A 13,948-nucleotide genomic window follows, 5' to 3' on the forward strand; every position below is an offset into this window, starting at 1 on the left:
CACACTCAAAGTTCAGAAAGTGTTTCAAAAAGCTCCAGTTTTTGCTGGGCTAGACTTGTAAGGTAGAATGACTTATTTCCTACTTCACTTTAATTACAGGACAGAGCTCAAGGTGAACTCACAGGGATGTAAACTGCTGTAGTGCCTCATCCCCAAGGACAGAGGATGAAAGGAATCTTCTGTCACTGTGCAGGTCTCTGCCTACACAATGCCCTCCTCCAGCTTTGAGGAAAGAATATAAGGAACAATGAAGCCTTCATTATCACCCATTTAGGAAGGGGGAATTATTCAGTGAAGGCAGAATTCCAAAAACAAATACTCAGGTCTTACAGAACTAGCTGCAAATAAAGAAGCAACGGAGATCACCAGGGAGCTGTAGTCAACAACACTAAAGGAAGAAACTGAGGGAATCAGGATTGTTCAGCATGGAAAAGAGAAGGCAAAGACAGGATTTAGTTGCTCTGCTACCTGGGGGTGGGTTTGCAGAGGACATGGAACCAGACTTCTCTACAATCTACCGTGAAAGGAGAACAGACAAGTTTCCACTTGGGAAATCCCAGCTGACATGGAGACGTAACTCCTGGCAGGATCAAAGTTGCACTGGGACAGAGAATAAGGGAGTAGAGCATCTCCATCCTCAGAGACCTTTTAATACTCAGCTGAGCTCAGGTAGGACAAAGCAACATGACATGAGCTTAATCCTGCTTTGAGCAGGACGTTGGACTTCAGCCTCGCTAAGGCCCCTTCCATGGGCAGGTAACTGTGCACAGCACAGAATGGGCCTTTGTGCTTTTTGTTACATGAGGCACTTCTGACCTGCATGTATTAGTCCTTAAATGTAGAACTGCTTCAATGTAGAACAGCTTCAATGTAGAACTGCTTCAATGTAGAACTGCTTCAATGTAGAACTGCTTCAATGTAGAACTGCTTCAATGTAGAACTGCTTCAATGTACAACTGCTTCAATGTACAACTGCTTCAATGTACAACTGCTTCAATGTACAACTGCTTCAATGTAGAACTGCTTCAATGTAGAACTGCTTCAATGTACAACTGCTTCAATGTAGAACTGCTTCAATGTACAACTGCTTCAATGTACAACTGCTTCAATGCATGACTTAAGCTAGAGTGATCAAGTCTGTCCAAAGGCTGCACACTGCCATTCAAGAATGGAGCCTGAGCATCACAAGAGATACTTGTACAGGGCTAAGCACCAAGTTGTACAGGAAACAAAGCAAATAAATTATTAGGAATTTTTGGAAAAGTACAGAATACAAAACACACAACCACTGTGGCTGTGTTACTGCAGGGTACAATCACACCTTTGGTACCACACACAGCTCAGGTCCAGGGTTCAGCAGCAGATGACAAGAAGGGAAGAGTTCAGGGAAAGGCAGCAAGAACGAGTAGAGCAAGAGAGGTTTTGCATGAGGAGATATTCAGTGTATCTGTAGTCTCCAGGCTGAGATATGACCAAGGTACATGAAACCTTCAGTGGAACACAGAAGGGTGAGTAAGGAACAATTAATTATTCCTTGGCCCTTCCCATAAAGGAATGAGGGACAGCAAACAAACCCAGTGTATGGTTGGTTAATAGGACAGGGAGCTTTGTAGAGTTTTTAACTAAGCTGAAGGACTCTTTTTACCACTGGACATTAGAGAATCCCAGTCAAAATGTGACTGCATAAAGGAAAAGTCCAACAGGGGCTATTGAAGACCAAAAATAAACCAGGTTCAGCGAGTCCCTGAAATGCCAATTGCAGGACTGTGGGAGGGAATTCCTGCAAGATGGTGCTCTCTAGTAGCTTCTGATGGTCACTGTTGGGCAGGACACTGGGCAGACAAGGCTTTTGATCAAAGCTGATCTAAGCATTATTATACCATATTCTATGTGACACAAACATCTGACACTAATCAGAATAAATGGAGCTACTGGAGAGTTCTGCCCTCAGACTCACTGCCTGAAGACTGCCAAGCTGAAATTATCCCTCCAGTATTGGAGCAATGTTTTCAGCCCATGTCATTTCAATGCAGATGCAAAGGGTTAATCTGTACTCCACCATTTCCAGCACTGCCAGTCTACTGAGCTACACAGCCCTAACATTTTCATGTAGTTTTGATGCTTTCCTCAGAGAATGCTCAAAACCACAGCAGAAGCTGCCATCTGTAAATTCTGAACAACACAGGAACAGCACATACTAATAACTCCCCTAATAGAGGGCAACCCAATCTAAAGCCCAGTCTGTCAAAGAGACCTACAGAAAAATCAAACAGGTGAGAGAAGGCAAAGAAGCTGATCTTAAGTGACTGAGGTCAAATCAATAATTTCTCCACTCACAGGCCAGCTTCTATACCCTAACACCCTTATTCTGTGTTCAGCAGCTCAAAGGAGTGAGAGACCAAACCTGTGCAGCTGGGAAAAGGTTAACTGAAGTACTCACTCTTCCCAGCATCCTTCTCCCTCTAACAGTTCCCCTGCTCAGCCAGCCTGAGCTGAACAATGCCCAGAGGAGCTCTGTTTCATTTGGTCTTGGTTACGCTCTGTTACATGTGAAAAATAAAAAATTGTGACTAAGCAAGAAACACTTCCCCCTGACAAGCACCGAGTGCTTCAGCCCTGGGCCAGGTTTCTGTGTTGTTTTCTCCATAGTCTGATGCAAAAAGAAAGCAGCAGCACACAACAGGAGTCCTGTGCAGAGCAGAGTCTCCTGGTGCCATCTAGCTGAGTGATCTGAGAGCTGGAGGATTCACTTAAGATTTCAGTGACCACTTCACCTTTCAAAGCTTTCATAGCCCAGCTGGCCAGCCACATGCAAACTACCCTCTGCTTGCTGGGCAGTAACATCACACCACTCACTCACCTGGCTTTGCCAAGGCAGAGGCACTTAAATGATGGTGCTGAACTCAGCACTGGCACACAGGCAGAAATCAGCTCTGGTGACAGATCTGCTGAGAAGACATTGGCACCAGGCCCCTGAGAACTGACAGCACACAGAGCATGTGCTCTAGGCTGGCTTTCTTCACCACAATTGGCTTTGGAGGTCAGAGATTCAAGAGGAACCATATTGTCCCTACACTGCTGTTAATGCACATCTTTATCAGAATTTCATACTACTAAGCTTTTCTAAATTCAAGTCTTTAAGTGCTCTGAAGACTGGTTTCAGAGCATCCATCTCCCAGTAACACCTCCTGCTTCTGAGCACTCCTGGGGTCCCCATTGATCCACATTCACTTACTCTTCTGGCAGATGCAGTGAAGGAGTTGGGCTCAGGTGCTGGCTCAGTGATGCTGGGCCTGGATTCATGGCTCGAGTGGTTGGCAAAGGGCTCTTCCTTTCTCTCTACAATTTTAAACAAGAAGAGAAAACAAATGTTTCAGTATTGCACTTCTGAGGTCCTTCTTTACACAGTGTGGTCTGCTCTGCAGTTCAGTGCTGTGGGACCTCCTTGGATCACAGAGATGGCAGTGCCTTCTGCACTGGCAGTGTCAGGGCTTTCTGCAAGGAGCTTCCCACTTCCTAAAGAACAGGATGGACACATTTGCCAGGCAAAGCTTTTGTACTTTATCCTCACAGACAAGCAAAATCTTTGCAGAAAGCACCATAAAGAGGACACACAGGTTTTTTGTTTTTCACAATTTTGTTTCCTGTCTGGGAATTTGTTCCCTGGTAAATCTTGGGGTGAAAAGGGGCACATGCTGTTTCTGCTCCTGTACCACAAGTGTGGTTCAGCCCACAGCCCTGAGTGCCCAGTGCTGGGTTTCACTGCACAGTTCTCTGCACTTGCTTGTGCTGCTGGGCAGAATTTCTGGTCTTCTGCAGAAAAATCCATTTTTTTACAGGAAGCCAGGACTGCTGCCCAACAAAAACCCTTACTTGGGCTCCAAGCAAGCTAAGCAACCCTTGTCCAAGCTCACAGCTGTTAGATAAGGCTCCCTGCTTGTTAGATAAGAGCACCTGTCCAGTATCACATTTATTTTTTTGTATCTATGCACATGCTCAACAGAAGAACATTCAGCAGACATTACCAGGGGGAGAGTAAGCAGAAAGTGTGACTCAGGCAGTAGGTTCACTTGACAGGACAGCACAGGCTAGAGACAGACTATTCATCATAAACCCAGGCACATGGAACCTGCCTGAGAAATGATGTCCCCACACTAAACCAAAGCTTTCCTTATAGCTATGAGTGCTCACACAGTCATGGCTTGGAAAAAATACAGCAATTTTAAGCATAAGCACCCCAACAGTCCTAGCAAATAACCTATGTGCAGGGAATAAAAATCTGCTGTTACATATTTGGAGTTGTTTGGGATGGAGCATCTGGGAGGATGGCACCTTGGAGTGTCAAGATCAATCTTTCTGTAACAAATATTCTCAGTACTAGAAAAAAAAGGATTCAAAGGACACAAAAACCAGAAAAAAGCAAGCCAAGAGAAACACTGCAAAATAACAGGAAGTTATCAGGATTGACAGAGCCTGAACTAAAGAGACAAAGACAGAATCAGGAATCTCCTGAGTTGAAAGGGACACACAAGGATCATCCAGTCTGACCCCCACCCTGCACAGACCCCCCAACAATCCCATCCTGGGCATCCCTGGCAGCGCTGCCCAAACACTCCTGGAGCTCTGGCAGCCTCGGGGCTGTGCCCATTCCCTGGGGAGCCTGGGCAGTGCCAGCACCCTCTGGGGGAAGAACCTTTCCTGATCTCCAGCCTGACCCTCCCCTGGCCCAGCTCCAGCTGCTCCTGTGGGTCTGCAGAAGAAAGAATTCCCAGCCACTTTTCCCTCTGTGTGAAGCAGAAATTTCAGTTCTGGAGCAGAGCTTTCACCCAGCCTCCCTCACTCCTCCCTGCAGGCCCTGGGCATCCAAGTGCATGGAAATGCCCATTTTGTGCCAGCTGCTCTCTGCTGTGACTGAGGCTGTAAAACAGAGCACTGCAGGAAGGGAAGGTGGCAGCAGCTCTCCAGTCTGGGCTGGATGGGCACTGGGAGCCTGCTCTGGAAGTTTACAGCACACAGGACAGCTTTTAAGGTCAAGCCTAATTAGAAGAGCACAGGCTAAAGTGGTAATGACAGGTTGGGAAGGACTAACTGTGAGCAATGTGACTGGGACATTCTGGGACATCTTCTGTCATTGCAGAAGAGGGACAAGCAGAGGGACTCTGTGCTGGCAGGGCTGGCTTTGGGCAGGATCCCACATTTTATTCTACCAAAATTTCAGTAATAAACATTATGAGTTCCAGACAAGATAAACTGGAGAGGATTAGTTCAAAACAAATTTGCTAAGAGTAAAAATTTAGGTTTCTAATTCCTTTTCTGTAAGGGTTTTTGGATAAGGGTTTTTGTTTGATTGCTTTCTAAACAAAACCACATTAAAAGCTTCCTTGGCCTGCTTTAATTCCCAATAATTACATATTGTAATAGTTCCCAGCACAGATAATCAGCACAGAATTTTACACTGATCTTTCTCTTGTTTACAAGAGGTCAATGCCAAATTAATTGTCTTCAAAATGAATAAGTGACATGAATGCTCTTAGTTTCTTTTGTCTGAAGAACAAAAATTTCTTACAGATTATAAGAAACATAGTACTCTGAAGCCTTCCAACAATTTCACTGCTTCCCTCATCCAATTTCTTCCTCTCACAGTCCCTGCAAATTCAACAAATTAATTGCAACCTGAGACTCTTCAAAACACACCTCAAAATAAACTTGTGTGTTACACTGCCAGCTTCTACATGTCCTGCTTTATGCTCAGCTACCAAAGGGGATGGAATTTTTAGGTTTAAAAAGACCACTCAGAATTTTTTTTTTTTTCATCTGGACTTTGAACACTTTAGAACAACAGCCATAATCTATGTGTCCAGCACTGTTCAGAATGATAAAGGTATGGGAATATTACAGAAAATGAAGAGGAATAAGGGAATAATAATCATGTGTTCATACCCCTGCCTCCTGTACAATGCAAGCATGTAAAATGCTGACCAGATAAACACAGAAGCACAGAATCCCAGATTGGTTTGAACCAAAAGGAACCTTAAAGCCCATCTCATTCCACCCACTGCCATGGCAAGGACACTTCCATCTATCCCAGGTTGCTCCATCCTGGCTTTGGCCACTTCCTGGTATGCAGGGGCAGCCACAGCTTCTCTGGGGACCCTGTGCCAGGGCCTCCCCACCCTCACAGGGAGGAATTTTTTCCTATTATCCTCTCTAAACCTACTCCCTGTCAGTTTGAAGCCATTCCCCTTTGTCCTGTCACTCCAGGCCCTTGTAAGCAGTCTCTCTTCATCTTCCTTACAGGCTCCCTTCAGGTCCTGGGAGGTCACAATGAGGTCACCCCAAACTCCTCTTCTCCAGGCTGAGGAATCCCATTTCTCCCAGCATTTCCTCATAGCAGAGCTGCTCCATCCCTCTGATCCCCCTGGTGCCTCCTCTGGGCTGGCTCCAGCAGCTCCAGCTCCTTCCTGTGCTGGAAGCCCAGGGCTGGGGCAGCTCTGCAGGTGGGGTCTCACCTGAGCAGGGCACAGGGGCAGAATCCCCCCCTGCCCTGCTGCCCCCCTGGGGGATCAGCCCAGGAATACCATTGTCTGTCTTTGAAATCAGTAATACTGTGACATTTGTTATTTTTTTGTACCAAAATGAAAAATCCTACTTCTCTTTGGAGGCCTCCTATAATGTGGGCTGATGCTGTTACCTTCCAGAATCTTGCTTTAAAAAGAGTACCAAAGATGTGACCCTCACATCTGCAGCAAGTGAGAGCTGTGTCTCCATCCAGCTGAGCAAATCCAGACTCATTTTACCAGAGATTTCAGAAGTTCACAAGGTGAGGTTTCAATTCTGATGGAAATTTCTCAAAGGATCCAATAATCTTCCCAGGAAAGCAGAGTACAGGTAACAAAGCCTGCAGGTGAATCACTACCTGAATGCTTCTTGTCTCCCATTTCTATTAGCTTCAGTGGTTTAACATATACTCCTATAATGTGCTTTGCTCAGTGAATTAATGCAATAAAAAGATATGTTCTGGCTTTAAACAAAATTTAATGCTGAGTGCTGTAGAGCTTTCCTTGCTGAAGGATCTTAGGCTGCTCCTGACTCAGTTAAACCCCACACAGCTCCAGGTCTTAAAGGTGTGCAAACATTTGAGTTGTTTTGGTCAAACCGCCACCATGTTTACAAGGACTAGAAACACTGACACCCAGCTAGACAGGTATAATTTATATTATATAAATATGTATATAATCAGGGTAAACCCCTGATTTATGGAGAAAATATATGTGACCTATGCTGCATGTCTCTTTCTACCACTGACATGTCCACTAGACTTGCTTGATGTAAAAACCCCAAGATCATTTCCCTGTGTTCCTGCCATTCCCACCTAGCTGGGGCAGCAGAGCCCAGCCAGGATTTCCCACTCCTCTCACCCTGCCCCAACAGCAGGAACTGATACAATCCTAACACAGTGACAATTTCACTGGCACAGAAGCACAACAAAACTTTAAACTACACTTCTCCTCAGGACCTATTTCTTAGTATATTGGATATAGACCAAGTGAGTTGATGTTAAAAGTAGTTTAACCTTTCAACACATCATAGTCCAAGATCCATCTGTGTTTGTAGAATATTAAGTACAAATAAGTCTTGGCTTACTGTACAATTAAGTATCTGTATTTAAACTTTCTGTGCTGTACATATAGACTTTTGAAATTAATTAAGGTAGCCACAGAAATTATGGAAAAGGAATGGGAGTAAGATGCCAGCAGTATAATGCAATGCAAATGCTACTGTGACCCTGTGTACTTAATCCTTATTTTCCACTATCTTTTGCAATTATTATTCATCACAGCCTAGAAAACAGAAGTTCCTCACCTCTATAATCAGTCAGAGCAGCTTCAGTCCTTCATTTCAGACTAATCCAATCACAACAGGCTATTGCCCTCCTACACCTTCACCTGCTTCCCTACCCTCCTGAAGGATTCTTCTTGAACTGGGCCAACAAGAAAAACACCCTGTTTGAGAACAAGCTATGGACAATGTGTTATTTTCAATACATGTGAGCTGGAAGTAAGAATTAAAACAGGAGGATTAAATCTGAAGGATTTAAAAAAATAATTATCATGACCTGTGAGTCAGCATTTGAATCAGCTTTTTTAGCAGAGTAGCTCCAGGTTTCTCCAAATTCTGTACATATACACTGGAAGTAAAACTTTCAGCATGTCCTTAACAATTAATTATATAATTAGTTAACAATAACAACAACATTAATAGTGGTAATAGTTAGTTATTAAATCCAAGGCTGTACTAAGTCTTACCTGACTCCTTTTCAGCATCTGATTCTGAAACTTCATCTTCAGCTTCTTCCTCTTCAGAACTAGAACTGCTTGAGTCCTTGTTCTCTTCCTCAGTTTCCATGGACTTCAACGTGTCTTCCTCATAAAGAATCTTCTCTTTGCTGCAAAATAGGAAATTTTTAGGACTAGGCAAGCAAGTTGTACTTCTCAGAAAGACATAGACATTATTTACTACATCCAGAACAAGCAAAGGATAAAATCCACCTACAGACTGAACACTCCAGCACTTCCATCATGGCCAATTTGCCACGGATTCCACTGCCAGTCTCACATTTTCTAATTCTGCAAGCATTTTTCCATCCACAAAATTGTGATCTCTCCTTTTCTAGTGCTACACAATGCAGCAGTTGGGCTGTTGGGCTTTGTGCAACAAAAAGGTGCAGTTCTCAGCCCAAAGATCTGATTGATCCTCAGTCAGAGCAGGAGCTGGAGAACCAAACACCAGCCCAAGCTCTTGTTCCCCTACTCACTGGGTATGTTAAGATACAACACAAACTGTATTTGACACAACTAAAACTGCACTTGAGAGTACTCAGATTAAAAAAAAATGCATGAACTAAACAGCAGTGAATTGTTTTTGACCCAGCTGAGGCCAGCTGGCTGTGAGAGATGAAGCTGCTCTCCCATTACTTTCTGGGCAGTTTCTTTTCAGCTAAGAGGGAGATACTCACTTGGTGAAGAGTCTGTTTTGAGGCTTGCCATTCATGTCAGCTTCAATCAGCTTATTCCTTGTCTCCTTCTCACTTCGCAGCTGCTCAGAAGTGCAGGAAGATGGGAGAGAGAGAATGAGGACAGACATTAACCAGCCCTGTCAGCAGAACCCAGCGAGCACCCAGCACAAGGTCAGCCCAGCCTTGTGACACCAAAACACTGCAGATTGGTGTGAGATGCCACTGGGACAGCAGCACATCTGCAGTGGCACTGTGAGCCTTGGGCTGGGGCTCCACCAGGGCACAGCACCCAGCATGTCCTTGGAACGCAGCTGCCATTTCACAAAACCTTCAAAGGCACCTGCAGCTGCCCCTGCCAAGGCCAGGGATGACCCTTGACTGCTGCCCAGAGGGCTGTGGGCTCCCCCATCCCTGGAAGGGTCCAAAGCACGTTGGCTGGGGCTTGGAGCAACCTGGGATAGTGGGAGGTGTCCCTGCCCATGGCAGGGGGTGGAGTGGGATGAGCTTTAAGGTTGTTTCCAGCCCAAACCATTCTGGGACTCTGCTGGAGGTCTGTCCATGTGTGTGTGCCCATGAAATCAGAATAGATTCAGCTAAAAATCTGCTGCCTTTGTGGCTGTTATTTACTTGCTGTCAGAGGAAAGCCTTCCAGTCTGCCCTGTACAGGCAACCAGGGAACTCCTGTGAGGATGGGTCACTTCTTAAATCTCTCAAATGCACAAAGTGATTGCATGGGAATATCTGGGATCACACAGAAATGGAAAGATTTTGTCCAGAGAGCAGCAATATTAATTTTACCATCAGTGGCCAAAACAGTAACCAAAAATTGTTTTAGTACCTTCCAGAAGCACAGAAAGAGCTGAGGCAGAAGTAGGGATGGCAGTTAGGGGCTCAATTTAAGGCTGACTCTGCTGTGTCATGCCTCACCAGGTTATTTTTTTCCTTTTGACAGCAGTTGACAGCAGGCAAAGGAAGTAAAAGCACTGTAAATTCTCAATCATAGAATCCCAGAATTATTTGGGTTGGAAAGGACCTTAAAGCTCATTCAGCCTCAGCCCCTGCCATGGCAGGGACACCTTCCACAATCCCAGTGGCTCCAAGTGCCATCCAACCTGGCATTGGACACTTCCAGGGATCTTTGGGGCAGCCACAGCTGCTCTGGGCACCCTGTGAAGAGGGAAAAGCTGCATGGATTCCAGGGAAGAGCAAAAATCTACAACATTGTTAAACATGTGCTACAACATTGTTAAACTGACCAAACTGCTGGAGCACAGCAAAGGGAAGTGCAGGAAACAGCCTGCTCCATTCACAGATAATTCAGTAACTGGGAAAAAAATCCAAACCCAAACCAAATGAATTGCTTCCAGCATACAAAAATCCCCCCTGCCTTCCAATAATGGCAGCAGATCTTTCAGCAAGGGTGGCACAGTGCTCTGCCTGTGACTGAGAAACATATCTGATTGGGAAGCCATTTTGGAAGAGAAATAACATCATGGAACTGCCTGTTTTATCCTTAACAAATATAAGTTTTCTGGTTTTAAGTGATAGAAGTGGCACATGATAAACACATGATAAATTGGCTTTTCCACTAAAAAAATATATCCGCTAAAAAAAATGGTAATAAAATCTGGATTCTTCTGCCTAGCTCTACACTGACTGAATAAATGGAGAAGGCCTTTATATAGTGCTTTTATATAGAGAACAGGGGGTTGTAGCCCCTGCAAAGCAGCCCTAAAAATGGATGAGCAGTCACCCAAAAAAAATTTTTTTTTTCTTTTCTTTTAAGAAGTGCAGTTATCTGCAAAATCCTGGGTAGTGAGAGAGAGGGGAATCCAAAACACAACCCTGATAGTATTTATCAACACCTCATTTAGGGAGAAGCTGATTAATTTTTAAGAGGTTCCTATGAATACTAAGGCTGCTATTTGAGGATGGCAGCAGCTGTGTTGTGATCAGAGCTGGAGTTCTAACCACCCACACTGTCAGTTCCTGAAAATCCCTTCCTGGGGTTTATCAGCAGTGCTCCCATTCTGTCTGTTTCTGAACCCAATGTTTTAAGTGATACTTACAGATTTTTAATTCTTTTTGAAAGAAGGTTAGCTTGTGTTTTGGAAGCACCCAAATGAGATAATTGAGTAGATCAGATGAAATAGGAAACAATTCAATCCAAACCAAACTTTCGGGCTTGACAACTGCCCTTACTTTGAACAAGATACATTTTTATGTCAACTTTTGGTTTATAATCCCTTCCAATCCCTTCCACTGCATTATGAAATGGCAATTTAATATAATTTTGAAACCACCCATTTTTTCAGTCCAGAATTCCCTGAAGTTTATAATTTCTTCTTCCTCAATCCAAAGGCTCCCTACTGTAAGAAAGGCAGACATGGTAACAGATCTCTTTCTCAACATTGACAGTGTATTTCCCTGGATGCAAACACAAAGCTGACTTGGGTAATCACTCATTAGGAACAGAGCACTTTGATGCTAGAGAGCCTGCCAGTCAACAAAGCAACTGCAGGATAACAACAATTACAAAGATAAACATAAATTCCTTACCAGTTCCCATAATTCTGCATGCCATCACACTACTGACCTCATTGCTGCTGTCATCCAGTTATCTAGCTTTCTAGCTATTAAAAATATTGCTGTGATTAAAGATTGCAAATGATTAACTAAAGAAAATAGGTAGGCCTCAGCTTCCTGCATCTGTTGGCACCATATGTCTTGGAGAACAGCTGGGTGTGAAAAGGTAATTGGAGAGGTGATTGGAAAACCATCTCCAGAAACTCACCACAGTCTGTTTCTTCTGCAACATTTCTAAATGCTCCACAAGTCCCTCATCAGCAACGTCAAAGGGTGTCTGGCCCTGGTGCAAAGAGAGAACACAAGAGGATATCTGAGATGGCATGGTGGTAATATTCCAGAAAGTCCCATTTACCAGTGCATATGCTCCACATCCTCCCTTCCCAAACGGTGAGTGACACTCTGCTTCACTCCAGAGCAAGGAAACCCATGTGCCAGTGATCATGGAATCACAGAACCATTTTGGCTGGAGAAGACCTCTAGGATCATGTTTATGTTCAGTGAGCAGATTTTCCCGGGGCAGTGCAGCTCCCTGGTTGCTGCTGACAAATCCAACAGCCAGGACTATGCTTGAGTTTCCAAGTTTCTAAAAAGGACAGTCTTGTATTGAGAGGGAATGTGATCAACCTCTCCTTATGTTGGGTATCAGGAAAGGTCCTTCCCCCAGAGGGTGCTGGCACTGCCCAGGCTCCCCAGGGAATGGGCACAGCCCCGAGGCTGCCAGAGCTCCAGGAGTGTTTGGGCAGCACTGCCAGGGATGCCCAGGGTGGGATTGTTGGGGAGTCTGTGCAGGGCAGGGGTTGGAGTGGATGGTCCCTGTGTGTCCTTTCCAGCTCAGGACATTCCTGATTCTGTGTTACTTTATCATCATGTATTTAAATGTTCTGCAAGGCTGCCAGCAAGCCAAAACATTTGGGATCCATTTCCACATCCATGGGCATTTATCAACTAAAACAAACCAGAAAAAATACTCTAGTGCACAAACCAAGAAATTGGTTACATTTTCACCAAACTAAAGCTCTAAATGCCATTAATAACCTGAAACCCAATGGCTACAGGTCAAAAAATAAAAGGTAGCCTTATCCATCTGACCCAACAAGGAGATGATTCTGGACTGGAAGGAGCTGGTAACACAATAAATGCACCTGTGACTGTTTCAAGTATGGCATGATACAAGACCCCATACACATCCTGAACACTTCATCAGGAAAAGCATCTGATGGCATTTAAACAGAAAAGATTGCCCACATTTTGGGTGCCAAAGAGCTCACCAGGCTGAAAGGGCTCCTCATGGGGCATTTGAGTTCCAGCAGTTTCCAGCACAGCTGGATGCACTTGAACACACAGGGCCCTCTCTTATCACATCCTCCTGCCTGCCTTCAGCCCCTGGTGCTCCTCCAAGCACATTCAGCCTTCCCTCCTGCCCCAGAGGCAGCCACAGCACACCTGGTCCAGGGGGAAGCAGCTCACAGACCAGTGTGGACATCCCAGCAGGGATGGAACACCAAGAGCAGCCTTGGACAAGCTCTTGAAAATCCAAGGGCTCTTCAAGGAAAAAGCTGCAACTGTTAGAAAGGAAATGGTTTTGCTCCTTTTCTTCCATCCTATTTTTCTTCGCTCATGTCTCACAAATCTTCAATTTCCTTTTTTATTACCAATATATAGAAGAGGGAGGATTTAAAACTGCCAGTTTCTCCTGGGTTCACTTGTTTTCAGTGCCTTATACCTTAATATTGGTATATTATTTTGCACTCCTAGACTGTTTCTTTGCTGCCATTTGATTTCTCAGGATGGCACAGATCAGCTCCTATCCCTTCCTACAAGCTCAGTGCTAAAGTTCAATCAGGTCACATCTCCCATAATATCTGAAATCCCTTCTGTCTTCTGCCAGTCAAATTCTTCATTTACTGATGTATTTAAATTATCCAGTGCACAGGCAAGGAGGACTGCTATGACTTTGTCATGCACATGGATCATGATGTTGGATCTCTTATGAGACCCCAGCTGGATCTCTGTGTCCAGCTCTGGAGCTCCCATCTCAGGACAGACATGGACCTGCTGGAAAGAATTGAGAGGGGCCCACTAAACTGACCACAGGGCTGGAGCCCCTCTGCTCTGGAGCCAGGCTGGGAGAGCGGGGGGTGCTCACCTGGAGAAAAGAAAGCTCCAGGGAGAGCTCAGAGCCCTTGCCAGTGCCTAAAAGGGCTCCCAGAGAGCTGGAGAGGGACTGGGGACAAGGGCCTGGAGGGACAGGACAAGGGGGAATGGCTTCCCACTGCCAGAGGGCAGGGTTAGATGGGATATTGGGAAGGAAATTTTGGCTGTGAGGGTGGTGAGGTCCAGGCA

General features: G+C 44.9%; 1 protein-coding gene across 1 annotated transcript in view; it reads right to left on the reverse strand.

The window, feature by feature from the left end:
• The window catches only part of PPP1R12B (protein phosphatase 1 regulatory subunit 12B), a 132,170-nt gene that overhangs the window by 74,460 nt on the left and 43,762 nt on the right, over nucleotides 1-13,948 (reverse strand). Inside the window, exons 6-9 of the mRNA XM_054648839.2 lie at nucleotides 11,811-11,885; nucleotides 9,017-9,096; nucleotides 8,307-8,446; nucleotides 3,236-3,339 (exon numbers count right to left, since the gene is read on the reverse strand). Of these exons, the coding sequence (XP_054504814.1) occupies nucleotides 3,236-3,339; nucleotides 8,307-8,446; nucleotides 9,017-9,096; nucleotides 11,811-11,885 (399 nt within the window). The remainder of the gene's footprint in view (nucleotides 1-3,235; nucleotides 3,340-8,306; nucleotides 8,447-9,016; nucleotides 9,097-11,810; nucleotides 11,886-13,948) is intronic.

This window comes from Agelaius phoeniceus, chromosome 25 (genome assembly GCF_051311805.1).
Source record: "Agelaius phoeniceus isolate bAgePho1 chromosome 25, bAgePho1.hap1, whole genome shotgun sequence".
NCBI lineage: Eukaryota > Metazoa > Chordata > Aves > Passeriformes > Icteridae > Agelaius > Agelaius phoeniceus.